This window comes from Penicillium chrysogenum, assembly GCF_028827035.1.
Source record: "Penicillium chrysogenum strain IBT 35668 chromosome Unknown utg000004l_segment0_segment0, whole genome shotgun sequence".
Taxonomy (NCBI): Eukaryota; Fungi; Ascomycota; class Eurotiomycetes; order Eurotiales; family Aspergillaceae; genus Penicillium; species Penicillium chrysogenum.
In genome coordinates this window covers 5,906,615-5,931,229 of record NW_026622752.1, presented here as the reverse complement: position 1 = coordinate 5,931,229, position 24,615 = coordinate 5,906,615, and the positions used below count along the sequence as shown (strand labels likewise).

General features: G+C 50.6%; 8 protein-coding genes across 8 annotated transcripts; 4 read left to right on the top strand and 4 right to left on the bottom strand.

Moving 5' to 3' along the window:
- Positions 1-1,146: 1,146 nt before the first annotated feature.
- On the top strand, positions 1,147-2,232 carry hapB (CCAAT-binding transcription factor subunit HAPB; the record flags this gene model as incomplete). Its single annotated transcript, XM_056713944.1, has 1 exon — positions 1,147-2,232. One exon carries the CDS (start codon positions 1,147-1,149, stop codon positions 2,230-2,232), a length of 1,086 nt encoding a protein of 361 aa, XP_056567659.1.
- Positions 2,233-4,198: 1,966 nt separating this feature from the next.
- On the bottom strand, positions 4,199-5,097 carry N7489_008193 (uncharacterized protein; the record flags this gene model as incomplete). The annotated part of the gene is made up of 2 exons (XM_056713943.1): positions 4,199-4,953; positions 5,004-5,097. 2 exons carry the CDS (start codon positions 5,095-5,097, stop codon positions 4,199-4,201), a joined length of 849 nt encoding a protein of 282 aa, XP_056567658.1.
- Positions 5,098-6,872: 1,775 nt separating this feature from the next.
- On the top strand, positions 6,873-9,652 carry N7489_008192 (putative arsenite resistance protein Ars2; the record flags this gene model as incomplete). The annotated part of the gene is made up of 3 exons (XM_056713942.1): positions 6,873-6,972; positions 7,032-9,037; positions 9,089-9,652. 3 exons carry the CDS (start codon positions 6,873-6,875, stop codon positions 9,650-9,652), a joined length of 2,670 nt encoding a protein of 889 aa, XP_056567657.1.
- A 377-nt stretch (positions 9,653-10,029) lies between these two features.
- Positions 10,030-11,353, bottom strand: N7489_008191 (uncharacterized protein; the record flags this gene model as incomplete). The annotated part of the gene is made up of 2 exons (XM_056713941.1): positions 10,030-10,487; positions 10,516-11,353. The coding sequence occupies 2 exons, from the start codon at positions 11,351-11,353 to the stop codon at positions 10,030-10,032; spliced, it is 1,296 nt and encodes a 431-aa protein (XP_056567656.1).
- A 1,128-nt stretch (positions 11,354-12,481) lies between these two features.
- On the top strand, positions 12,482-13,868 carry flbB (the record flags this gene model as incomplete). The annotated part of the gene is made up of 4 exons (XM_056713940.1): positions 12,482-12,602; positions 12,650-12,737; positions 12,788-13,348; positions 13,406-13,868. The coding sequence occupies 4 exons, from the start codon at positions 12,482-12,484 to the stop codon at positions 13,866-13,868; spliced, it is 1,233 nt and encodes a 410-aa protein (XP_056567655.1).
- An 813-nt stretch (positions 13,869-14,681) lies between these two features.
- On the bottom strand, positions 14,682-16,525 carry N7489_008189 (eukaryotic translation initiation factor 3 subunit D; the record flags this gene model as incomplete). The annotated part of the gene is made up of 2 exons (XM_056713939.1): positions 14,682-16,243; positions 16,321-16,525. 2 exons carry the CDS (start codon positions 16,523-16,525, stop codon positions 14,682-14,684), a joined length of 1,767 nt encoding a protein of 588 aa, XP_056567654.1.
- A 2,256-nt stretch (positions 16,526-18,781) lies between these two features.
- On the bottom strand, positions 18,782-19,331 carry N7489_008188 (ankyrin repeat domain-containing protein; the record flags this gene model as incomplete). Its single annotated transcript, XM_056713938.1, has 2 exons — positions 18,782-19,239; positions 19,298-19,331. 2 exons carry the CDS (start codon positions 19,329-19,331, stop codon positions 18,782-18,784), a joined length of 492 nt encoding a protein of 163 aa, XP_056567653.1.
- A 3,818-nt stretch (positions 19,332-23,149) lies between these two features.
- Positions 23,150-23,656, top strand: N7489_008187 (uncharacterized protein; the record flags this gene model as incomplete). Its single annotated transcript, XM_056713937.1, has 2 exons — positions 23,150-23,363; positions 23,439-23,656. 2 exons carry the CDS (start codon positions 23,150-23,152, stop codon positions 23,654-23,656), a joined length of 432 nt encoding a protein of 143 aa, XP_056567652.1.
- Between the last annotated feature and the right edge of the window lie 959 nt (positions 23,657-24,615).

Sequence of the window (24,615 nt, the reverse complement as noted above, 5' to 3'; positions counted from 1 at the left end):
CCACGCGTCCCTAGCATTTATCTCTTCCCTCGTGGGTATTCAGTTGGATCTAACATATGTCATATAGTCGCGCAAAGTGATTCGTCCCTTGGATTGGGCCCGTTTTAACTATCAAAGTCCTTGCTTTGTCTGCTCTGCAGAATCCGATCAACAAGGTAAGCCCCCAGCTGCAGCTCAACTCCCGCCTTGCCAACGCATACATTCTCCCCTCTCAACCATGACCGGTCTAACCCGCCCCGGATTCCCAAACCCCTCCACTTGACCACTCTGTATTGACAGCGCATTGGTTGTTCATTCATCGCGATAATTGGCTAGGATGTTAAAATGCTAATTCTGGCCCATAGTGTCGGTGCGTGGAGCCTAAGAGAGGCGCATTCTGACATCAACGCCCAGGCGTTCATCTGTCGCAAGTCGAGGCTGTTAGCACCGCCCGAATTCTACGCTGCGCGTGGCAGAGAAAGTCTCAGAATTGCGTGAATGAGGTAGCCTGCCGACCGTGCTTGAAATACACTGCGGAGTCTCCACACCTGCCATCATCAGGTCTGTTCTGACTTGACAACGCATCAAGCCGACATCTAGTTGACCCCCCGGCACCGCTGCATCACAGCCCAACCACGTTACACCCGACAGTGGGCGTAAACAATCTTGCACAAAAGAGCCAAAACCCTCCGCCAGCCATTCGAGATTATTCTCGACACACAAGAGGTCGACCCGAGAGTTTTATTGACGAAACACAAAACAATATTGGTCACTCAGAACGCGACTGCAATTTTAAGGTACGTGCCTGGTTCCGGTTGTGTTCCTTTCCCCATACCCCCACCACCCCGCCAATCCAGTGACCGCTCGGCGATGCGCTCTGCTGACGCGACACCCGGAGCCTGCAGACTATTCGTCGAATCATCGGTCGCCTACCCCAGTACTTGTGGTGACTCTTGTCCCTCATTGCGCGCGCTCTGCGATATCGGTTTATTACATCTACCAAACAGACGTCGCCATCAACTTTGACATATTTGGACCTACCACCCTAAAGCCATCGTTGGGTTCTGATTGGTGATCTCAATAGATTAAGCCGACATTTCAGATCGATCCACTGAATCGGCGCGGCGCCCAATAGTGTGACAAGACCCACTATCCCAACTCGCCAGTATGGAATATCCTCCTCAATATCAACAGACCCATGGGCAACATCCACATGCCCCCTCTCACATCCCTGGTCCTTATCAGACCGGGCCACCGAACGCCGGTGCTCCTGTTGGGTCGATGGCCTCGCCCACCAACGCCCAGGCACCCATCCAACCTCACTCTACCCACCAGTCCTCTCCTATCGTTCCGTCGCAACCCCATTATCAACAAGCACAGAATGGACCCGGATCTGTTCACCAACAAATGAACTTTCCCCAAAGCTATGGTGTCCCCGCGCCCATGGCCCAGGGCTACGGCATCTCGCCGACGCAGGCTGCCGCGATGGCCACTGCAGCTGCGTCTGGTCAGTTCTACCCCCTTCACCAGGACTCTATGACCGGGCAGATGCCTCAGGGTTCGCGAGCCTCACCGCGCATGGCGAGCATGCAAATGAAGCAGGACCGTGACCCCCGGTCGCCGTCGCAGATGCAAAATCAGATGCCTCCGATGGGATCGCAGGTTCAGATGCCGCCAAACCAGCAACTTACCCAGCGTCGCATGAGCCATGTCGGCAGCCCCAACGTGCAGACTGCACAGCCTGTCATGAGCCACGTCGGCCGGGCCCCTATCGCCGCCCCACTTCCCCAGGCCCCCGTACAACAGAACCAGTCCTCACCCGACATGGTACCTGGTGGCAACCAAGAAGAGTCGCCACTGTACGTGAACGCCAAGCAGTTCCACAGGATTCTCAAGCGCCGCGTAGCGCGACAGAAGCTGGAGGAGCAGCTACGTTTGACGTCGAAGGGTCGCAAACCATATCTGCATGAGTCACGACACAATCACGCCATGCGAAGACCGCGTGGACCCGGTGGACGTTTCCTGACTGCAGATGAAGTGGCCGCCATGGAGAAACGAGAAGAGGTAACAGGCCAGCCTGTTACCTTCGAGGATCTTAGCAAGCCATTGCCAACTGAAAATGGTGCTGGGCAGAAGCGTAAGTCAAGTGAAGTTCAAGGCGATGGCTCGAACTCTTCCAAGAAAACGAAGGTCAATGCCAACGCCGACGGAAGCGAGGGGGACTCTGCCTCGCCCTCGGATGAAGATGGCTAGTCGCCCTCATTTCTATCGTTTCCACCCACGGACTGTGTAAAAGCTACACCACGCCCTGCTGAGGTGGCTGCGGTATTGAACTTTCTTTGTTTTCTTTTGTCGTCACGGCTTTATGGATGGATGTCTTGGACCTTTTCTCTAGCGAGCGATGTGTATGGATCCCCCCTTTCTATGCTCTATGCCCCATTTGATGTGCTTTTGTCTGATATGCTTTTGTCTCATGTGTTTTCGTCTGATGTGCTTTTTGTTTTGATTTATCTTACCCCCATTTGCCCGTGATGTCTGTTTATATTTGCTATGCTGGGACGATTTATTTCTTCTTCATTCCCCCTCTTGCCTATTTTTTTATCCTCGATCCTCTTCCTCAATGGTGTTCCCTAGTTTATGGGGGATACCTTGTACAAGAATGACCGTTTCAAGCATCTACACTTTCACACCGTTGGAAGTGATAAGACTGGAGATATAGCATGCTCTGCTTCACTCTGCTCGAAATTGTTTTGCCTGCCGGCCCTCATATTCCATGTAGGGTCTTGAAGGGCATCACATGGTTCTCATAATTTTCGGCAGATAGCAAATTGGCTAAATATTCTTCACCCGGATGTGCTACCTCCATCTTTCTGTCCCCATGCTTATATCCACTTTCATGTTTCTATTATGAATATTCTTCTGGCAATTCCTTCTTCTCCTATTACATCCCCATTTCCTACTTTTCTTTCATTCTACCTCGGTGTCTCGTGTTGCGGGTTTATGGGTCTCCGGCTGGGATTTTTAGAGAGGGTCTCCATCACTGGAAAAACAGATCGGGATATCGGTTTTCGAAAGACTGGTTTGTGTTATGAATATCACTTGAATTTTAGTATTGGTCTCTTGTTTCTTTCTTATTTCTCCTTGGGTTGTTTGTTTTTCGGTTAGGATTTGGCAAGGCTACGCAGGGCAAGGATGGAAATTGGATTGTAGATTTGAATCTATGGATATATTGTGCAGATATCTATGTATCCACTTGTCTTGTAGTCTTCTCTGTCTCTGTCTGTAACGGTAGTTTCGGGATGGCTATAGCGATGGTTAGGCGACTCGATCAAGCTTGTCTGTATGCTACCTCGCTAGCTGATTGCTCATCCTGTCCTCTTCTGGCCATTAACAGGATGGCTTGCACAGTCAAGATATATGTTAGTCCTTTTTCATCTGCTGAAGAAGAAGGATCCCAGTAGTATGGTGGAAATGGCATTATATTTCTACTCAAACATCTACCTAACCGACAAGATCATCATAAATGGCATACAGGGTAACAAGGCTCCGAATGCCCTTGGGATCATACTGCAAGATAGAGGCCGACGGGAGTGTGAGCCCAGGGAGGATCGGAGTGTAACGGAATCGCTTTTAGCCAGTGACATAATGACGCGCTCTTCTGGACCACCAAGCTATGGAGTTCGTCACGACGGGGAAGTTGAGAGATAGATGGCGCGGAAAAAAGGGTGTATGGGAGCAAGAGACAAAAATATATGAGAAAAAAGTAATCGCAAGCTAAGTATGTGACGATGGGGGGGGATCAGAGGTGTTGAGTCTTGCTTCCATCTGGAGCAAAGACAATGTACAAGGAGGAAACGGGTCCTTCCTATTGGTACTCCGGGGTCAACTGAAGAAGCTTTTCTTGTTGCTTGAACATCTTGCTCTTCGGTATCAATCGTGTTGGTCTCTTGGAGCCCGGGAGCCTTCTAATCGATCACACTAGCGAGAGAAAACGCCAAGTCCAAGATACATCGACAACAAGATCTGGGTGACACAGTGTCATGATTGAGCCAGATGTGCAGTGTCAATGTAGATCTGCATAGCTATGAAAGCCCGCATATGGCTATCTGACCGTGCGCATAATAGACTTTGACACCGGCTGCCATGAACAGATACATCCACAGCACCGCTGAATGAGTGCCGATGAACACTGTCCTTGGATTATTCAGCTGGCCAACTCTCATACGGCTTCCCAATCCATGGCATCGACCATGAAGCCCCAGTCCGCCTCGGAGTTTGCTCCCTCCGCAGTGATCTCCTCCGGGCGGATGCACTTGTCAACATGCTCCTTTGCCCGAATATATGATTCTTCTAGCCCACCAAAGATATCAGAGATGATACCCTCAAAGTCAAAGCTCGCAAGGGTGACAACGTCCTTCTTTTCACCTTGCTTTTCTCTCTCCTCAGCGGTCAGATCCGCAGTTTTCCACCTATTCCGCAATTCCTTGGCTTTTTGCAATTGCAAATAAACATTACCACCACCAAGAACTGGGGAGAGTGGGGTTGATTGCTCCCGCAAGGCCTCTAGCACATTGGCGTGGTATCGATGAATACCAACAGGCCGACCGATGCCGTTCCCATTATCTGGTGGTCCCCGAGGTGAGGATGTGACCGAGATATTGAATACCGCCAGTAAGTGGACAATAGCACGTTCAAGCAGGGCATAATATTCATGGAAATCGATCTTGAACATTATTTCAGCGTGGGCGACATCCTCTGCCGATACGACATCGCTAATTTCCAGAGTCGCAAGACGGTATCCTTCAGCTAAAAATGGGAGCTTCCATCGCAGCCTGGCGACAATTTTCATAAACCGTGATAATTCCTCGGCTGGCGGCAGCAAACGGCCATCTTGCGATGTGATGGTCGGACGGATGCTGCTGTTACCGCCGGGATTGGAGTTGTTGGAGGGCCAGCGGGGAGCATTTTGACTCGCTGGGTATCGTTTCCCCCATTTACGGGTGCCCAGCGAGAGTTGAATAGACCCGACATGGTCGTTCGGAGGTAAAATGTGGCGGTGTTATGCTGGTGTGATTTGGCGGGCGTGGGGGATCTGGTCAACCAATCAGCGGTCAGCATGGTCCTATCAAATTATCTCGTGCAAGGCCTGTGGGGAAATTGTGAGTTGAGCTGTCATAACAGGGTCTGTTTTTATTTTCTTCTTGCCTACAACATACCTGTTTACGTGTCATCTGTCATATGTCAAGATTGAGGGGGCTGTATACCTATACATAGTATATATCGCTGCACCTCAACTCCTTATCACCTTTTCCCGTTCTTGTTGGGTCTTTAGCAGACTGGTGCAGCTCAGCATGTGGTTGAGTACCGGGCCCAAACTCACCATGCGACTGCCTTTTCTGTCGAAAGCTTTAAGTGTAGGCTTACTATGAGGGAGGATGACCCCTAGTGGAACCAAGCTTCTTTGTTTGGTAACGACTGGGCAAATAGGCTCTAGCTATCTAACGAGGATATTCTTTCAAGATTGAATACCATTTAACTTTTTTGCCTGTACTTAGCATCGTTGCAAAAAATATGGGTTCCTAGCCATCTAACAAGGGGAGAAGGGATTGCTGATAATCGTATAGAAGTGGCCTTTCTGTTATATTGACATTGCCATTGGAGTTTTTAAATACGGAGTATGGTGTATACCATACGGATACAAATATCCTAAAGAGCAAGTCCCAAGAAAAGGGCCAATTTATGATTACTTCGTACAGGGATTCATGCATGGATACATCACTTCGTTTGCCAGCGCTAGCAATGTATGTAGCCAAGCGAAAAGTGACCTGGCGACCAACATGGATGATGAGGGGGCTCAGAAAAGCCGAAACAGTTGATAGGCCGTTGAGTGAAAACAAGTAGCACAGCACCGAAGCAGACTTCCATGAAGGAAATTATCGAACAAGATTGAAGTATCCGGTAGTCTTGACCGTTCCAGGAAGTTATACTCCGTTCAGACGGGGGAAGATATTGGAGTGGCTAATCTGGCCTCACGAATTTTCAACCTTAACCAAATTTTCTTCCCCTTCTTCTTTACCCTTCTTCTTCTCATTTTATTCCAGGCTTGAAAAATTCCAGACTCAACTTGTCAAGTTAGGGCAGACAATTGTCATCTGGACTTGTTCCTGAAAACCCGCCAATCACCGGAAAGTCAGTGATCCCCGTGACGCCATACCCTTTTCGGCTAAGCGCCCAGCTATCTCCAGCTTCGTCCGCCTCCTCGGCTTCTTCCTTCTATCACCAATCTATCGCGTTTCCGCTCGAGGCTTCTTGTAGGTGGCCCTCTTCTTTCTCCAATTCGGTTTCTGTTTATTCTTTGGCTTTTGTCCCTTGCCCTTTCTCTTTCTATGAGCCTCCGCTCTGACCCTGCTTTTCCATTCCCCTGCTTCATCTTCTTTTCTTCCTTTCTAAGCCGTCGCGCTGCGCATTGCTGGATCTTGTGGGCTATGGCTCCTTGAATGATAACAGCATTGGCTCTGGCCAGCAGTCTTCTTCATAATCTCTCTTTGCTATCCGAAACCACCTGCTGCAAGCATGTTTCAACCCCCTGCCAAGTTCCAGGGCCGACATGTCGCCGGCAGCAGTGTGTTCTTGTCTCTCTCTTTTTCCCATCCCTGCCTCTGTTATTCCTCGTGAACTTCCCAGCCGGCACCATCGCTATTTCGCTCTATGAAGTTGTTTGGTCTTAATGTTGACGATGCCAAAATCTTAGCTCACCCTGCGGTTCCCGACTCCCTCATCGACCAACGCAGATTGTTCCTTTCTGAACTTTACCCACCTGGGCTGAGACCTTGGGTCTGTTGATATCGTGATCGCAACCAAGGCGATAAAATACCTATTCCGGAAGTTAGGAAATGGATTCCTACGATGGTTATGGATCCCCCGGAAGGAGTCGTGAGTCGGACTCTTTCGCGGGACGGCCAATGGGAGAATCATACAGACGTCGGTCACCTGGTAAGCCTATCATTGAAGATTATTACAGCGAGTTGGGGGCGAAATTAACTCTTAGCCAGCCTCTCAAGATCGACGACGTGCACGGCCGCGCTCCCGCTCGCCCGTGATTGATCGGTACGAGCCTTCGGAGCGTCGTTCTCACCGCGATGACTTTTACAACACTTCTCGGGAGCATGCTGCCCGAGAACGCGAGGACCGTCGACGTGCTCCCTCGCCAACTGTGGCAAACATCGACCGCTATGTTCCCGGACAAGAGAGCAGTGGCGGCGGCAAGCGTCCTATTCCGACCAACCCTATGCCCAACCCCCTCACACTCGATTTCCAAGTCGGATTCAATTGGTTCGCTGAGTGGTGGAGATTGGAGGAGTCTGTGAATGAGGAGAAAGAGCGCGCTAAGAACGGCGGTCGTCGAGTCAAGGGAGAACGCGAAGCGCGCGAAGATCGCGAGAAGGAACGCGCGCAAATCCAGGCGGCTTATGATACATACAAGGTTGATCTGCAAATTCGACTGGCCAGACTGTTCGTCCAGCAGCACCGGCACGAGGAGTGGTTCAAAGAACGCTATGTCCCTGAAGTCAGAGACCCTCTTCGCGCCCGCCTCATGGCGGTTCGACAAGGTGCATATGAACAATGGGAGCATGATATTGAAAACCACCTCTTCAAAGACTTTACCCTGGAAGGCATATACAAGAGCGAAAGCGACGGTGCCGGTGGTGTGGTTGAAAAGGAGGAAGGCGAGACTACGGCTGCCGCCGAGACCATGGGAGTGCTTGACCTACTTCCGGTCCGTGGTGGGGACCTTCGTGATGAAGCTCTTTCACAGCCCGCGCTCCTTATAAAGACCCTTGCGCCAAATGTCAGCCGCAGCAAGATCGAAGAATTTTGCAAGGAGCATCTTGGCGAGGAAGATGGAGGTTTCAAGGGACTCAGCCTCAGTGACCCGAACCCCTCCAAGAAATTCCATCGCATGGGATGGATCATGCTGCATCCTTCCGCAAACACCAGCACAGTGGAGCGGGGAGATGGACGCGATGAAGAATTCGAGAATATGGACCACGATGGAGGTGCCAACGGTGGTGTCACAGTCAGCCCAGCTGAGAAAGCCCTCGAGGCTGTTAATGACAAGACTATCCATGATCCCGTCCACGGTGACTTCGTTTGCCACGTTGGAGTCCATGTTCCCCCTGCTCAGCCGCGCAAGAAAGCTCTCTGGGATCTCTTCTCAGCTCCCGAGAGGATTGATCGTGATCTCGAACTGGCTAAACGTTTAACTTCCAAGTTGGACTCCGAGATGGGTGCCAATGTGGATGGTTTCACCAAGATCGAAGAATACGTTGACGATCTGCGCGGCAAGGGAGAACTCCAGCCCCCCGCTACGGGACCAGTCAGCGTGAAGAAACAGAGAAACGGATATAGTGATGAAGGGGACGAAGGGGAAATTGAGGAAGGCGAAGAAAAGGAAATTCCCGAAGAAGAAGATGTGGATGACGAGGAACTTGCAGTTAAGAAGAAGAAGCTAGACTTGGTTGTTGAATACCTGCGCCGGGTCTACAACTTCTGCTTCTTCTGTGTCTTTGAAAGTGACTCGGTCCACGAGCTTGGCCGCAAGTGCCCTGGTGGACACCTTCGCCGTCCACGTACTGGACTATCCAGCCAGGCCAAGGAAGTGGCCCGAGCCAGCGCTCTTGGCCAGCCTTTCCCGTCCAAGAAGAAGGAACCTAGCGAGGAAGGAGAAGATCCCTCGTCGCCTGTCCAGGAGAAACGCGGACAGCGCCATGGTTCCAAGTCCGAGCAGCAACTACAGCGTGCCTTTAACTGGGTGAGGACATTTGAAGACAAGTTGCTGCAGATCCTGGAGCCAGAGAACGTCGATCTCAGCAAGCTCGGCGGCAAACCCGTTGAGCAGGCACTTGAGGATGAACTTCAGAAGTACATGAAACAGGAGGACGACTCCAAGTACCGGTGCAAGGTGCCTGAATGCTCCAAGCTTTTCAAGGCGGAAACATTTTGGCGCAAGCATGTCGAGAAGCGCCATGCAGAGTGGTTTGATGGTATCAAGAAGGATGTAAGTGTGCAACCATCCAACGATGATTCCGAATACTAACAGTCATCATAGCTCGCATTAGTGAACGCCTATGTCTTGGATCCTGCACGCATTGCCCCGTCCCGATCCGATGCCAACAGCAATGGTCACTTCCCCCTTGGCACCGGACAAGGCCACACTGGCACGCCTCGTGGATTCACCCTTGCCAGCATGCCCTACGGCCCCAATGCAAACATGCCTACCTTCCCTACAGGTGGAATGCCTGGCATGATGCACGGGTGGAATGGCAACGTAATGGGACACGATGGCGGTCTGCACCAGCCCGGACCCATGCGCCGCGGCCAGAACCGCAACAACCGACCCGGCCCGTACGACCGTCGCCGATTCAACGGCAGCGGCCGCCTGAGCCCTCCACGCGGCATGCCAGGCATGTATGCCGGTGGTCGTCTCCCGCCTCCTGGTGTCAGCGTTCCAGCTGGCCACCCCGCGGCCAGCATGGCCGCCGCAAACCCATTCCCAGACTCTTCCAGCGGGGGTCCCATGGCGCCGCGCGAAGCTGTCCAGGGCCGCAGTCTGAAGAGCTACGAGGATCTGGATGCCGTCGACGCATCTGGCAGTGGCGAACTGCAGTACTAGTTGCATCCGCTGATTTCATCGCACCTCTCATCCTTGTGTTTTCCTCTTATTCCTTTTTCAACTGGCGACCTGGCGCATCGGAGGCACCGTCGGAGAATCGCTGACTCCAACTTGCTCATTTATTGAATTGAATCATTTCCATTGATCTCTACTCGCGACACATGGCTTTATCTTTATCTCCTTGTTGTTTATTCATCCCCGACGGAATTTCCTTGTCTTTTTCAGCATGTACAATAACTCTTCTTCTATCAAAATAAGCAAATGAAGATTCAAATTATCAAATGATATTTCAAGCAATGCGTATGGGGTATCATGTTATAAATTTACAATTTCCAAGCGAATATTCCCGATCCCAAGACATCTAAGTTGAACCATTCTTACGGCATCTGAATAACAACCTCCTCCCGCGCATCCCGCCACTGAACGCCCATCCCACGGACCCGCCGCTCACTCGCCAAGTAGAGCAAAAGGTAGACGTGCATAGCAACCTCACCCCACGTATAAACTTTAAGAGAGACGTGCGAGTGTGAGAGCGTTGATGGGGCAGCCTCGAGAATACACCAGACCCCCCAGCCCGCGCGGCCGTCCCTGCCTACGAAGTCGGAAAGGAAGGACCAGAAGGCGTGGAATAGCGGGTAAGGCCAGGTTCGTGTATTCTCTTTTGACTTTGGGTTTGGGTTTTCGGTTGGCTTTTGAGAGGGATTAGTGGTTCCATGCTCGGGGTCTGGGTCCGGGTTGGGGTTTGGGTTTGGGTTTTGGAGAAGATCGGCTGGATCACGGTCTTGGTTTTGGATTTGGTTCTCGATAGCGAGGTGCACGAGCCAATAGCCCCGTTCTAGGGGGTCGAGGGGGGCGGGTTTCACTGGATGGTTTGTAGGTCCGGGCTGGGTTTAGACGCTCTGCGAGCATTGATAGGGTTGGGGTGATATGGGTAGTGTAAGGGGCAGTGGAGATAGGTGGTTTTGGGGGGTGGATTTCGAGAGGGAGAGTAGAGAGATTGATGGGATTAGGGATTGTGGCGGGAATGTGATGTGATGTGGTCGGGTGAGAGATGTAACCTGGGCGTCCATCTCCATCTTGATCCGAGCTGGATATTGAGATCGGGATTTGGGGGGAACCAGTGGGGAGACGATGGTCCTGATTCTCGGCGGGGATCACTTTGTGAGCTGCAGCAGGCTGGTCCGCTGCAGGAGAGTCTATAATTGAAACCGGTTGAGCCGGATTAGGGGAGGCCGGGGATGTGCGAGGTCTTTTGGGAGGTGGAGCAAGCTGCGATGGAGACGATAGTTCTGCACGAGGTTGGACTAGTTCCTCGGCGATCTCGGGTTGCGAGTCCGGAATGACGCTGATGAGACTCTCGAGGGAGTCAGGATGATTTGAGTTGATGGGTTGGCGTGGAGTCGCGCCTTCCCTCTCAGGGAGTAAGCGACGATCCGAGGATAAGGTCGCGTATGCGGGCCGGGGCGCCTCCCGCAATATCGGCGACGCCTCGTGTTGAGTCGTCGAGGGCACCGAGGAATGTGCGGCACTGGAGAAGGGGTGTGCGTGATCTGGATCGGGAGCTGAGGACTTGCTCTCCATCAGTGGCTGGCGTGAGGCACATTGGAATTCCAGGATAGCGGCCACTTGGGCTCTATAGCGTGCATCATCTTGTGCGGTGCTGGGGGCGGCGATATGCACTAGAATCTCAGACTGGATCATTTTTCCCCTATTACTAGTGGGATCCCGGGGATCATAGTATTTGTCACTGAGGAGCCCGATCTCGATGTCCATATGAGAAGACTATTGGATGTGACTTGCCCGGGCATCTCCGTTGGAATGATTGGTCAGCCCGCTCGACTGATCACACTAAGCTTCGCACGTACCTGGTACTTATCTGGTACATGTACTTCAGTGTTGGACTCTATAGTCAAGACAGTACCACATATGTACTAGATGTTCTCATGACTCCAGCAACGCGGCGAGTATGCAAAGTGTCGAGGATTTCCCCTCTGTTTCAATATATTTGTCTTTAATTGTCTCTATTTGTAGCTATTCTCGTCTATTCTTGTCGATTTCAGTCAATTTATACCAGAATATATCCAGTTCTGCTTCAGTCCCTCCTGGTTTCTCTTATTTACGAGTCAGGTCTCACGGCCGTTTGATTAGCAGTGGAGCCCTAAGACAGATCGAACGCCTTATTATTTTTCATTTGCATAAAATCAGTTAATAAGAAGGGAATTATAAAGAAAATACGAATAGAAAGTAGAATAAGTCCAAGAAAAAAAAAAGGAGTTGTACAGAAATCGGCCCATCCACTTTCTGTTCCTTTTATACTCCCCAGACTCTCGGAAGTTCCATACCTTCTCGAACTTCCACCCTTCTCCCTTACCTCTCCCTTCCCACACTTTTATATATATCATGGCTGTCAGTGGTGGGGTTTACCCTATGGATCATGCGATGGGCTATTCTGGTGAGTCTCTTCTTTTTTTGCCAATTTGCGTGGGATGTTTCGCGATCGGGGGGTATTCAACACACCTTCACATACAATTCGCCACAGCTGGAATCCACGAGTCCAATTGTTTCTGGCCACTCAATCGCAGGTGTGCAAGTTGGTGAACCTGGCGAACCTGGCGAACTTGGTCAAGCTTGGGGGGGATTTGCAGGTTTCCCCGGTTCTCGCCGCACACGAAGCTATCCAGATCTGACCCCTCTCCCCGACCACCCTGAACCTTTCCCAAACAAATGCAAATATTCACCCTCTTATCGCATTCCAATGTTCGATGCTGACATTATGGCGCCAATGCTCCTCCGGCTCGGCCCACGGCCCCGGAGTGCACGGTGCAGGACATGGTAGAAGAACCACAGACCCCATCGAGCAAAGGCTTCGGAGCTGAAATATTCAAGATTTTCGGAGGAGGTGGCAGTGGCAGCGCCGCCAGTGCTAACGGGCCGAAAAAGGCCACACGAGGTGAGTGATCGCAATCGCTCGATCGGACCATAACTAAGCGTTTTCAGATGGCCAGCAGCCCAAACGTCGCGGTCCCAAGCCGGATAGTAAGCCTGCACTCACCAGGCGGCAGGAACTGAACCGTCAGGCCCAGAGGTACACATCCCGCGGATTCGATAACCATCGGGCTGGGCTGATCCACACAGGACACATCGTGAGCGAAAGGAACAATATATGAGAGCACTGGAGACCGAGGTATCGCGGTTACGGGAGGCCTATACCACGGAGATCGCGGAGGCCAACACATCAATCCGACAACACAAAGAGATGATGCATTCGATTCGGGAGGAGAACGAAATATTGAAGGAAATTCTCGCAGCAAACGGAATTCAATACGAAGCGGATCTGGAGCGCCGCCGCGCGGAGCGCCCGCCGATGATGGCCTTCCAATCTAGCCCTGTTACTGTCGCTGGCAGTAGCACTACCTCGCAGACTGCCCCTATCGCCCACTCGGCCAGCAACCACGACACGACCCCTGCAACCACGATCTCGTCCGGCATGAGCCCCGGCGCCAATGGCATGGACCACTCTGACATGTCGCCCCCGATCGGATATCCGTCCCACCAGCAAGTGTACCACGCGAATGCCGGCGAGCATTCCATGCGCATGGACCATTCGTGCGCACCCGTTGATACCATGCAACCTATGCCAGCTAAGGGGGGTGTCTTCGAGTCGGACCCCCAGTTGCAGGTTGATTTTATCCTAACGTGAGGCGCATTCTAATCTAGTACCAAATACCTGAGCTAACCAATACCTCTCTACAGACTGGAAGGCCCCTGCCGCGAACACACGGACTACCTCTGTCGACGGTCCGTCACAGAAGCCGACGACGAAGACATGCCGTTTTCCGGACACGCCCTGATGGCGACGTGCCCACCGCCCAGCTACATTGCGAAAACCACCCCCGAACAACCATACCCGCACAAGGCGCCGGATCTGCCACACGCAAACCTCAGCACGCTCCTCAACCTCAGCCGACAGCTCGTGACAGAAGGACAGATCACGCCCATCATGGCGCTACAGTGTCTCAAGAACCACGAGCTGTACCCGACACTGCGACGCGACGACATCAAGATCATCATCGACACGCTCAACACCAAGGTCCGCTGCTACGGGTTCGGCGCTGTCGTCGAGGACTTCGAGTTGATAGATTGTCTGAGTAGCGTGCTCGGCACCAAGGTCGATCTCGGCATGTCCGGCACAGCCGACGACTCGATGTATGGTTGAGGGAGTCGAACGCAATGAAAATTATTATGATCTGATGTCTGGAAAACCCCTGTCTTTTTGTCTGGGTTGGCTACTGCCATGGAGTGACTCGGCGCCCTTTGCTGCCTTCCGGGTTTGATTGTGCCTGGAGCTATTTCTTTGATTTTTACTATCTTTCTTTACTTTCATTTGTCTTTGTCTTGCATACTCCTGTCCAGAGGGTTGTATATAAGTGGAAATCACCGCAGGTACAGATGACATGTATCTGGAAATATATTCCCTTTTCTTCCTTGTTGCTCGAACCACTCAGAGCGATTGTTGTTTGAATCTTGTTTTTACAATGTGCATTCATAACTCTTAACAGCACTTGGTCATTGATCCTCAAAAGATCAGCAAATAACGCCCTCGATATAGGCATACTTAGATATATCCATAAGGAGGATTAGAAGCCGTAAACAGCAATTCCAGAAATGCTCACGTAGAACAAGGAAAACGCAAAGTCGCCGAGAAGGCAAGCCGTTGTGTTCCCCCGAGTGTACAAAAGTTGATCATTGGTGTTACTCAACACTTGGAAATCACCTTTTGAGGTCTTTGCGTCAACCCATGACGAACCAAATGACCTTCATCAGAGTCTTGCATAGCTGGCTTTCTGCCAAAACGAAGGCCCTTTGCCTTGCGAACGTAGAATTCTGGAGCTATTGTGAGAGCGAGATTGGCAAAACGAAATTGAATGGATTATTGACCAGACTCTATAGCCAAGAGTATAAAAGCATCAAATTTTAGGTCGAGTACGTATGCACATGTAAGGCGGAACATAAGTCATCAGAAAAAAATCTACTCATCAGCCTCATCATTCTCCTCCTTCTGCTCCTCGAGCTCCTCCTCCTCCTCGTCGAAAGTAGTAGCAGGAACGCTGTACAGACGCAGGACGGACTTGTTAGGGTCCTTAATGAGGACGTACTTCTTAACCTTCTCAGCGGGCTCCTCGGAGTCAAGAGAACGGATACGGTCAACGATAGTACGAACAATACCCCAACCGTTACCGAGGTTAAGGTTCATCTGGCTAGCGAACTCGCGGGGCTTGTAGCCCGCAACGCCGAGGACGACGTGAGCAGCCGCAGAGCGGGGGTTGACACGCGAGACGAAGCCGAGCTTCATGCCGTCGGCCTTGGCCAGGATAGCCTGGGTAGTCCAGCGGGCGAGCTTGGCGCTGTTGTTCTTCATCTCGGTGGCGAGGACGGCACCACGCTGGGAGTTGAGCTTGCTGCGCCAGTCGAGGGCACCGCCGGAGCCCTGGGCCTTGGGGTCGAACTCGTTCAGGGCCTTGATGATGAGCTGCTGGTCCTCGGAGCCGGTGGGGCCGCCCTTCATGACGGCGTCGACCTCTGTGCGGACGACCATGGAGACGGGCTCCTCGTCGCGCTCGAGGGAGATGTCGAAGCGGCGGTACTTGTAGCCCTTGGAGGCGAGGGGCTCGGTCTCCTCGGTCTCGTCGTAGAAGGGGTTGGGCTTGGCGAAGGTAACCTTGGACTTGTCGGACTCGATCAGGGTCTGCAGGGCGAAGTTGTGGTTGATGATGGTGGCTTCCATGGCGAGGGCGTTGGGGGTGTTGATCTGCTCCTGCTTGCCGGCAGCCTCAGCGGCCTCGAGGGGCGCATCGATGGCGTTCTCGTTGACGCTGACCATGTCGAAGGAGGCACCGTCGCGCTTGTCGAAGTAGATCTTGTCGCCCTGGTGGACGATGACGATATCCCACGAGTAGACACTGCGGGTGGCGCACATCAGCATGGACAGGATATCGGAGGTGGCGAAGACGGTAGCGGCGTTCTTCTCGGAGAGCTCGTTGATGACGGGATCCTGGGATGTGGTGACGTTGTAGGCAGCACGGTCGAGGGCCTGCATTCTGCGCTCGGCGTTCTTGACGGGGGGCTTGTCGTAGGACTTGTCGTAGTAGTGGAGGAAACCGTAGGTCTCGAGGTCCTCACCCTCGGGAGCATCGAGGTTCAGCTTAGACAGACGAGTGAAGTCAACCTCCTCGAGCATCTTCCAATCAGGACGAATGTTGACAGAGGCCTCGCGAATGCGCTGGGGCTTGTCGTAGTCCCTCCAGCCGAAACGACGGCCACCACGGCCACCGCGACCACCGCCACGTTCGCTGAATTGGTAGCCGCTTTGCTGAGCGCGGCTAACAGGGCCAGCACGCTGGAAGCCACCACGTCCACCGCGCTGGTTGGCAGCACCGCGCTGACCACCACGGCCACGGAAAACGGTGCCACCGCCACGGCCGAAACCGCGCTTCTGGACGCGAGTGTTATCGACGACGGAGAAAGAGGACTCGTCCTCGGCGGCTGCGACAGTGAAGAGGTTGGAGGTACCGGCACCGTACACCTGCTGGTCTATTTCGAGTGTTAGCTAGTGCAATTCGACTGAAAGAGCAGGTTGGTGGGGACAGAAAAAAGTGAAAGAAACATACCTCTGAAACCACGGTTGTACTGGGGACGCTGGTTCTGACGCTCCTTGCTCTCCGCAGTCCAGTCGGCCATGCGGCCAAGCTTGTCGCCCTTGGAGAAAGGAGCATATGGCACACCCGCAAGCATGTTATCGGCAGAGGTGGAAGGGCCCCAGGTGTCCTCCGAGGGGAGGGCAGCCACCAGGTCGGCGAGAGAAGTGGAAGGCATTTTTATTATGATCTAAGGGCAATCTGCGCTGGGCAACTGCTCAAAAATCAAAAATATAGAGGGGTTGGTTGATCAATAACCCCGGGGAATGTGGTGTGGATTAATTGAGGCGGCAAGTTTTTTGTGTCGCGAGGCTGTGGCGGTGTGGACAAAATGCACCGCCACAGATCCACCCGCCACATATCTCCCATATCAGCTCACTTCGTTTTCATCTTCGTTTATAACTGGGATAGCATCGTACGCTACTTCTCCTAAGCAGCTATTAATCTATCATACGATTATAGTACATATATGGGCTCTATTTCCCAGATCCACTACCCATCCTAAGTATCCCCTTAGGTCCTCCCTAGGACTGATGGGCTAGGGAGATGACTTACCATGACACCAGTATCGGAGACGATTAGGCTCCCTCGATCCTATAGCGAAAGGGGGGTGACCTGATTCTTGGTGATTGCTGGCTGTGCTATGCAGTTATGACCACCGTGCGTTTCGGATCCTCCCACACGCCTAATAGGAAGCAATTCGTTGAGCAGATGTACGGATCGTCAGCTTCATGGCAGAACAGCGGTCTAGCGTCATCTATGGTTTTGTTTAGCTCGATTTATGTTACGTTATGTCAATGGAAATCGGAAAGCTTTAGCTCTACACGGTCTTCAAAAGGCTTCCGCACTCATAGTTGGAACGAAAGGAAAATTCTCTGCTGGCGATACCCTGAGATGACGGGATGCCGTTGATTGACGACATGACCGGATCCGCCAGATTTCCACAGATTCAGTTCAACATGAGCTTCGGATGCGGGACATCCGTGACAGCTCCACTACCAGAGCTTTTGTGGGCAGTTCTCCCACAGCGGTTTCGCAGACGAAGGAAATGGCCCAAATCTGAATGTGCCTGTTGTCCCGATGGCAGCTTCACGGCCTTCAACAGCAACCTACCTCGATGTGTCTAAAGTGAAGCTGGATGATAATGCGTCAATAATATCAACTTTAACTATCGTGGATATGAAGGACGATGGAAACGATGATTGCTTTTTCATCCCACCACCCCCGAAGCATTTGTGGGATGACGAAGAGTTTGAACGCCCGTATTGCTTCACTCAGTGTCCGCGAAATATGCTGTATCAAACGGCCTGGCAGTCAGTAGGATAAAACCTTCAAATCACAGATCATAGTCACAGATCCATAGCTGATAATTTGAAAAACTCACATTCTGCGCAATTTACGTCCGTAAATTTGCACCTATGGGGACTAGAGATGCGGACCAGCAGTACGACAGACTCAGCGACTGAATCAGCCATGAAATCTTTAGGCATTAGAAGAAATTCGACACAACCGGTAACGAGAATGGAAAGCTGTCTATTGAAGTATCCCGGAAATGGCTATTTTGCCTCGAGGATGCAGGACCACACCATATCGCAACGCACTTCCGCAGGGTGGCGTATTTCTCCCTCCCACAATCGATTGGGAGTGACGACGATGGGCCTTTGCAAGGCAGCCAGATATCCGTTATCGGGACATTCCGAGTAATGTATACTAGCGTTGGCCCGACTAATATTATGGGACACGTGCAATATGTATCGGGGTCGCGTTAAGCCCAGTGAAACATAGTTGATTAAAAACAACATATGCACACCTTTACGAAGCCCGGATAATTACCTATTCGGGCAGTGTGAATAGCTTTAGGTTTATAGTTTATTGCTTAATAAAGTTACCTTTTGATATACAAGGATAGCTCTACAACTTCCACAAGATTGTTCTTATAGCTGCATTCAAATATCCTATGACCGTGGACTCGCTATTGAACTGATGTAACAGCGGGATAATATCCATGGATCCTTCGAACTGCCCATATGGGTCGCGCTCTACATCTTCGCGAACAAAAAGGCAACGTATCCACCGCTAAGCCGGGAAAATTACCTATTCGAGTTAGTGTTGATAATAGTCTTAGGCTTACGGGTACTATGGTGGCAACTGTCCATGTTGGATATACATTTCTGCTAGTGCTTACGTAGACTAACTTAGGACTGTTGTGCAGAATTCTATGGGCCGGAGATTTCGCAACATAGCTACAGCTCCAACACTAATGCATGAATAGCGTGTATCATCGTGACAATACCATCCAAAACGGGAGCCCAAAATGATCTAACAAGAAATACGACTACTCCACAATGGACACTAGCGCCAGAATAGAATCGACACTGAGCGGCATTAAGCTTTCGAATGGCTTAGCCCAATCCAAAGTCACGCTTGTCTCCCGTCAATTTCTAACCCCACCTGTCTGCAGTAACGCCCGCATGCAATTTTCATCGCCCGCCTCTGCAGCATAATGCAACGGTAGCCACCCTGCCACGTCTACGGAGCTCGGATCCGCGTTATACCGAAGCAGCTCCCGCACGATGGTGTGATGGCCGCGCCGAACAGCTGTATGAAGCACGGTGGAACCGGATCCGTCAATGGCGTTAGGATCGGCGCCGTGGTCAAGGAGGAGGCGCACAGCCCAGAGATGGCCGTGAGCGACGGAAATATGGAGCGGAGTCGTCCATACTTTGGACCCTGCACCACTAGCGCAGGCCGGGTTGTGGTCCGTATGTTGGCCTAGCGGCTGGGTGGTCGTGTTCGTAGACAAGGTAATCGTTGCTTCCAAATCTTGTTGTGGCAGGAACTGTGGCTTGGTATGGGCGTAGCAGTTGGCACAGAGGCTGGGGCCGACTATGGCTATGGCGTACCGTTAGGTTTGAATATGTGGACGAGCGGTTGCGGGTAAGCCACATACCTTTGGCTGAGTTGGTAGACAATAATGCATCCATGGTAAAAGAGGAGAGGCCTGATTGGAGTTGTTCGGGGGTTGCCGGGTCAACTTGGTTGTATTCTGAGGCGCCCGGTGAGAACTGTATGTCGGAAAACATGTTCTCTGCTGGCTTGTGATCCAAAGTGTACTCTAGATCGGACCCGAAAACAGCTGGGAACCGCAAGCATTCCTGTGCACTGCTCCTTGAAGAACTGCTACTTCGGTCTGTTCTCTGCCCTTGGTGGCTTCTCTGTTGAGGTGGCGATATTGAGCTGCTGCATTCGCTACTTTCAGTCGGTGGATGTGTTCCCTTCGTGCTGTTTCTTGCATTTTCACCTATCCCACATTAGCTGGACGGACTGAAAGAATGCATAGTGCCTACTGTACGATGCTTTCGCTGTGCAATCCTATTCCTTTCCCTCCGCCGCTCTAGTGCTAATTTCTCTTCCATGAAGAACATACCATGCGTAGAACGGGGAGAACAATCAAGTCTTGGTCAGTGCGGAGTATTGATGCTCGTGGCTTTGTACATGTAACGTGAAGACATCCACCTTATTATATGACTAGGTATTTATATGGTTAGGCTACTGTCAGCATGGCGACTAGTCCCCTGATCTTCCGGGGCGGAAATTGGCTCAGCAAAGGCAAGGATGATGTTCGTTCAAGTTGGCCAATAATTGCCACACGACAAGTGTAATGGATCCCGCTTGACTCTTTTAGGAGAATTCACGTCGTTTTATAAGCATTGAACTATAACCCGTTGACCGCTTCACAACTGACAAATTCGCGTCAGATATTTCAACCAGTCCGCGGATTAGAACAAGAATCTAGAAAGCTATAACCAATCCAGACCCGGTGAAGCTATAGCGTGAAGTGAATACTATTCTAGCACCTTCTGATGGCCTATTCCAAATGAACTCCAAATTTGCAACGCCAACGTATAGGGCTTTCTAGTATCTGCCTCGGACTCCAGGCTAAATAAATACGGCAGTACATGCTGTATAGCCTCTCGGACGTTTACAAACCAGCGGTAATTTACAAACGACATGGCAATTAGCAAATTATATAACCTAATAGCAGGTTTACGTGGCTCAAAGTGTTCAAGTGTGTTCCAAATTGCGCTAATACGAACATTCTTGGGCAATAGACTTCTTGCCATGACCCACGTTTGTACGGCCGATCATGCCCCCTACCGGTACTGGCCGCCTAAATACTTAAAATTACCTGTAATTTCAAGGAACTTTTTGGTCCCATAGTAATTTCTATATATGATGGTCGGATGTAACGCTGAAAGTCCTTGATGAGGTAGAGAGCCCATGATAGGCGACCCAGACCCGGGCCGTCGTGAGGTCTAGGCCACTGCGCCCCGGGCCGGCCCATAGTTACCTACATTGTTAAGACATGACCAATTTGCGTTCAGAAAATTGCTTGATCAGTGCCAAGAAGGGAAGTACAACATAATTAGACTATGTTGTAGACCATATGATATATTGGTTACAGGGAGGTGGACCCCGGACCGGCAATTATTCTCACCTGAATTAAACGCTACTGACATCACAAATAGCCACCAAGTCGTGCTCTAAACGTATGGATTGGGGCTATGCTAATTGATCCCTGTGCCCTGTGAAGTGAAGCGAGAAGGTTGACCCACTCTGTAGATCCGAACCTTAATCTAAAACATTGAGATCCACCGAGGATTCCCCGAGACCCGCTGACTTAGCCGTGGCGTAAGCCCTTGGAGAACCCCTGCAATAGTCAAACGTAGATGGGCCGCTGAGAGCCAATCAAACAATATGCAAAACACACGAGTATGAAGACACATGTCTGTTCCAGGCTGCCACCTATGGACCAGAGCAGGCAAGAGGGCAAGAGAAAAGTGGAGCTGGAACTGACGTTGCATACATACGGCGAGATCAACAACGGCCACCCGGAAGTCGAGATCAGGGGGCGGTACCGTACGGAGTAGGCAACAGTTTAATGTGGAATTCCGGCGGTGAAATGATGACGCCCACAGAGCCGACGACTAACTCTATGGCAAATAAGGTGATATAGAAGCGAACTGTGGCCTAAGTGGAGATTTCACATGGTCTATCTGTATTCTGGCCTTCTCGATGGTCTTTAGGCTATGTGCTAGACGGTCATTTACCAAAGACTAATGAAGCAAACAGTCCTCCGTATTAAAATCCTCTTCCTTGCGCTGACAGTCATATCTGCCTAGGTATTGAAACGGCTTGGATATGCTCTAGTAATGAATGAGGTTGTACCACACCTTGGAATCTCCAACGGGAGTAGGCCCTGATCCATAGGGCTCTAGGACGCGAAGTGTCCAGAAGTGTCTTAAGCCGCCCAAATGCATAAATTTGCTGCATAACCTGATGATCGAGAGAAATATGAAACAGTTGTTTACTCCGTCCTTCTAGCTATATTCACTCTAGTCCCTTCCTTTAAGAGTATAGGCTAGAATTACCACGTGTATAATCCAGATGCGAAAAACCCCCTTAATAAAATGATCCTCTCCATTGGGGGCAGGCCCTTCGAGCCGACTTTCCGGATATTTGGCGGAACTAAGTCCGCCCACGCTAAATATGTACACATTGATGCGGCGCAGCCCTTGAGGTATTGCTTATATGCAGCTTGTCAGCCTTTTCTTTCCCACCTTGTCCCCATAAGGTCATTAGAGGGATATATCCGGAAATTTCAAAACTATATTCGACATTATCGAGAGCGTCTACCTAATAGCCAAGAATTATTAAACAACTATGTGTACCTAGGTAGGCACTAATAAATTAGGGCTTAAAGCTTATTTTGCACCCATCCCGCAGGTCGTTTCGGACCGAAACCTAATACATAATCATAGTAAGAAGATTGAAAAATATATCAAAAGAGGTACGTCTCAACTCCGTTTAATTCTACAACTAGTGGATGTAGCTAAACTCGACCACCTAGGGAGAGTATGTAAATCCGCGAAATGTCTAACATGACATGATATATATTAAAGACAGTTTTGTAAGCTAGAATACATTAAGCAGGAAGCAGATAATCACAATTATTTTACCTATCGGCGTAAGCTTGATAGGATTGAATGCAGTATAACCTACATAACTTTATGCGCAACAATGTGTCCACTTTTGGTACATTGAAGATGCCCAGGTGGCGGACTGGGGCCCCTTGCACCCGCCATTGAACATCGGAGGGGTGCTCAAACCCATCCCGGGACTGATTTGGACATGTCTACGATCGAAGGATCAATTGAACTTTGGCGAGGTCCAGACAAGACAATTCTCAGATCTTAGATCTAGACCATAGTTATGACACATAAGTGGGTTTAGCTGCAGTGAGCTCAGCCACCTTGATGGAACAGGCAGTGAATGTGGAAAATAGTGTATCCCACGAATGAAGTCTTTTTGAGGTCGTTCCTGTATGGAGAAGGCAAGTTCGCCGGGGTTGAGCGAGCAAAGCTCCACAAGCGGGAATGACTTCCTGCGTGTTTCTGACGAATGTAAGTTCCGCTAAGCCGAAAAAAGCACACGGGAAGCCTTAAGGCTTGTAAGCTTCCTGTAATAGGCGACTCCCGAAGTTGGCTCCACAGATGTCTCATCCCGCTGACGGAAGATCCTAAGTGGGGCCAATGGCCCAATGTTATGCACATCTAAACTATCTGATCAAAAGGACGATGCAGAAATCAATTGCTTAAATTCAGCTTGTTTGTCCCATAATATTTCCCTATGTCGAATAGAGAAGTGCTCCCAAGCAGTGAGTGTATTTTCCCGCGAATCGGAACCGCCATTGCGACCTGCATCCCAAGTACCATTCTCATAATTCAAGATTTCTGCAAACATGTCCGACAATTCGAAGTTTGAGGAAATGCACAAGCAGCTCTTTGACGAAGGAGTCAAAGTGCGTAGAGCAGTCCTTGGAGACGAGTACGTCAATAACGCGTTGCAAAATGCCACACCCTTCACCATGCCCGGACAGCAGCTCATTACGGAATGGGCATGGGGAACTGTCTGGCAACGCCCCGGGCTCGACCGAAAGCAGCGGAGCCTTCTGAGTAAGTCAAATTCTAGCATAATTCCGAGAGATAGAGAGCCTGAGGTTGCTAATATCTACTGGGGATATTCTATAGATATTGGAATCATCATTGCTCAGAAAGCATGGCTTGAGCTTGCTCTGCACACCCGTGGTGCCATAAACAACGGCCTTACAGAGATAGAAATCAGAGAGGCTGTTCTGCAGGCAACAGTCTACTGTGGCACACCTGCCGGTGTCGAGGCAATGATGGTGACTGAGAAAACCATCAATGAGATGGTAGAGAAAGGCGAATATAAGCGCCCAGAGGTCTGATTTAGTTTGACCGAGAAATTCTATCCCATCGTGTTTCATTGTTTTATGATAGAAATTATGCTAGTGGAATGTTCATATCAATGTTGTGCTTGGCTTTGATATAATCCTTACATACAATGTTCATAACCTCCTTTAGATATGTGGCATTTGTACAAATAGAAAGGTAAGGTCCCGAAGTCTCGATGCAACTCTGGCTCTGCTCCAGGCGTATCCAATGTGAAAACAAACTAGGATATCAATCCTGCTGGTATGGTCCCGACCTTTACAATTCTAAGCCATATAGGTCTGTTGCCACCAAGCTTTCATGTTCCATTTAGCTTACTATGTGTATTAATCCATCGAATTAACAGCCACATGTCTCAACGGAATGGGATTGGGATCCTCGATTCGCTTGTAGCTCGTTGTTCGGATGATGAGACTATCCTAAATGTCGCTCGGTTTCAAAATAATTTCGCTTGGAAAGTATCTTAGAATTTTGAGATTCGTATGCAATTCGGACCAACGGAGAGTCCGCAGTGTCTCATAGTTCCCTTTGATCTGCGCTGCAGGTTCCCACACTGTCATACCTCTAATGCATGGTCACTCTATGCATGCAAGGTCATCGTTTAGTAGCCTCATATTTCATTCTGCTTGCGAGATTGAATCCACTTTTGCCCCTAGTGCAACAGAATTCGGCCTGCAACGCAAGATTCGGCATCGGGTTTTCGTGCTTCTGTTACCCCGAATGTAGATTCAGAGAGTGTGGATCCCGATCCCTGCATCGAGATCTTCAATTCTTCAACGCTCACGACGTCCACTTGCCAGAGGTTGGACGGGATGTCGAGGTGTTTCATTATTGGAACGGCCTACTTGCTGCTCAGGTTGCGGATTGTCGGTCCGTAATGATACGTCTGTGGATTACAGAAGGCACGGTTCCTAAGGGTGGCGTCCTAATGGCGAGACTAATGATGTGAGCTGAA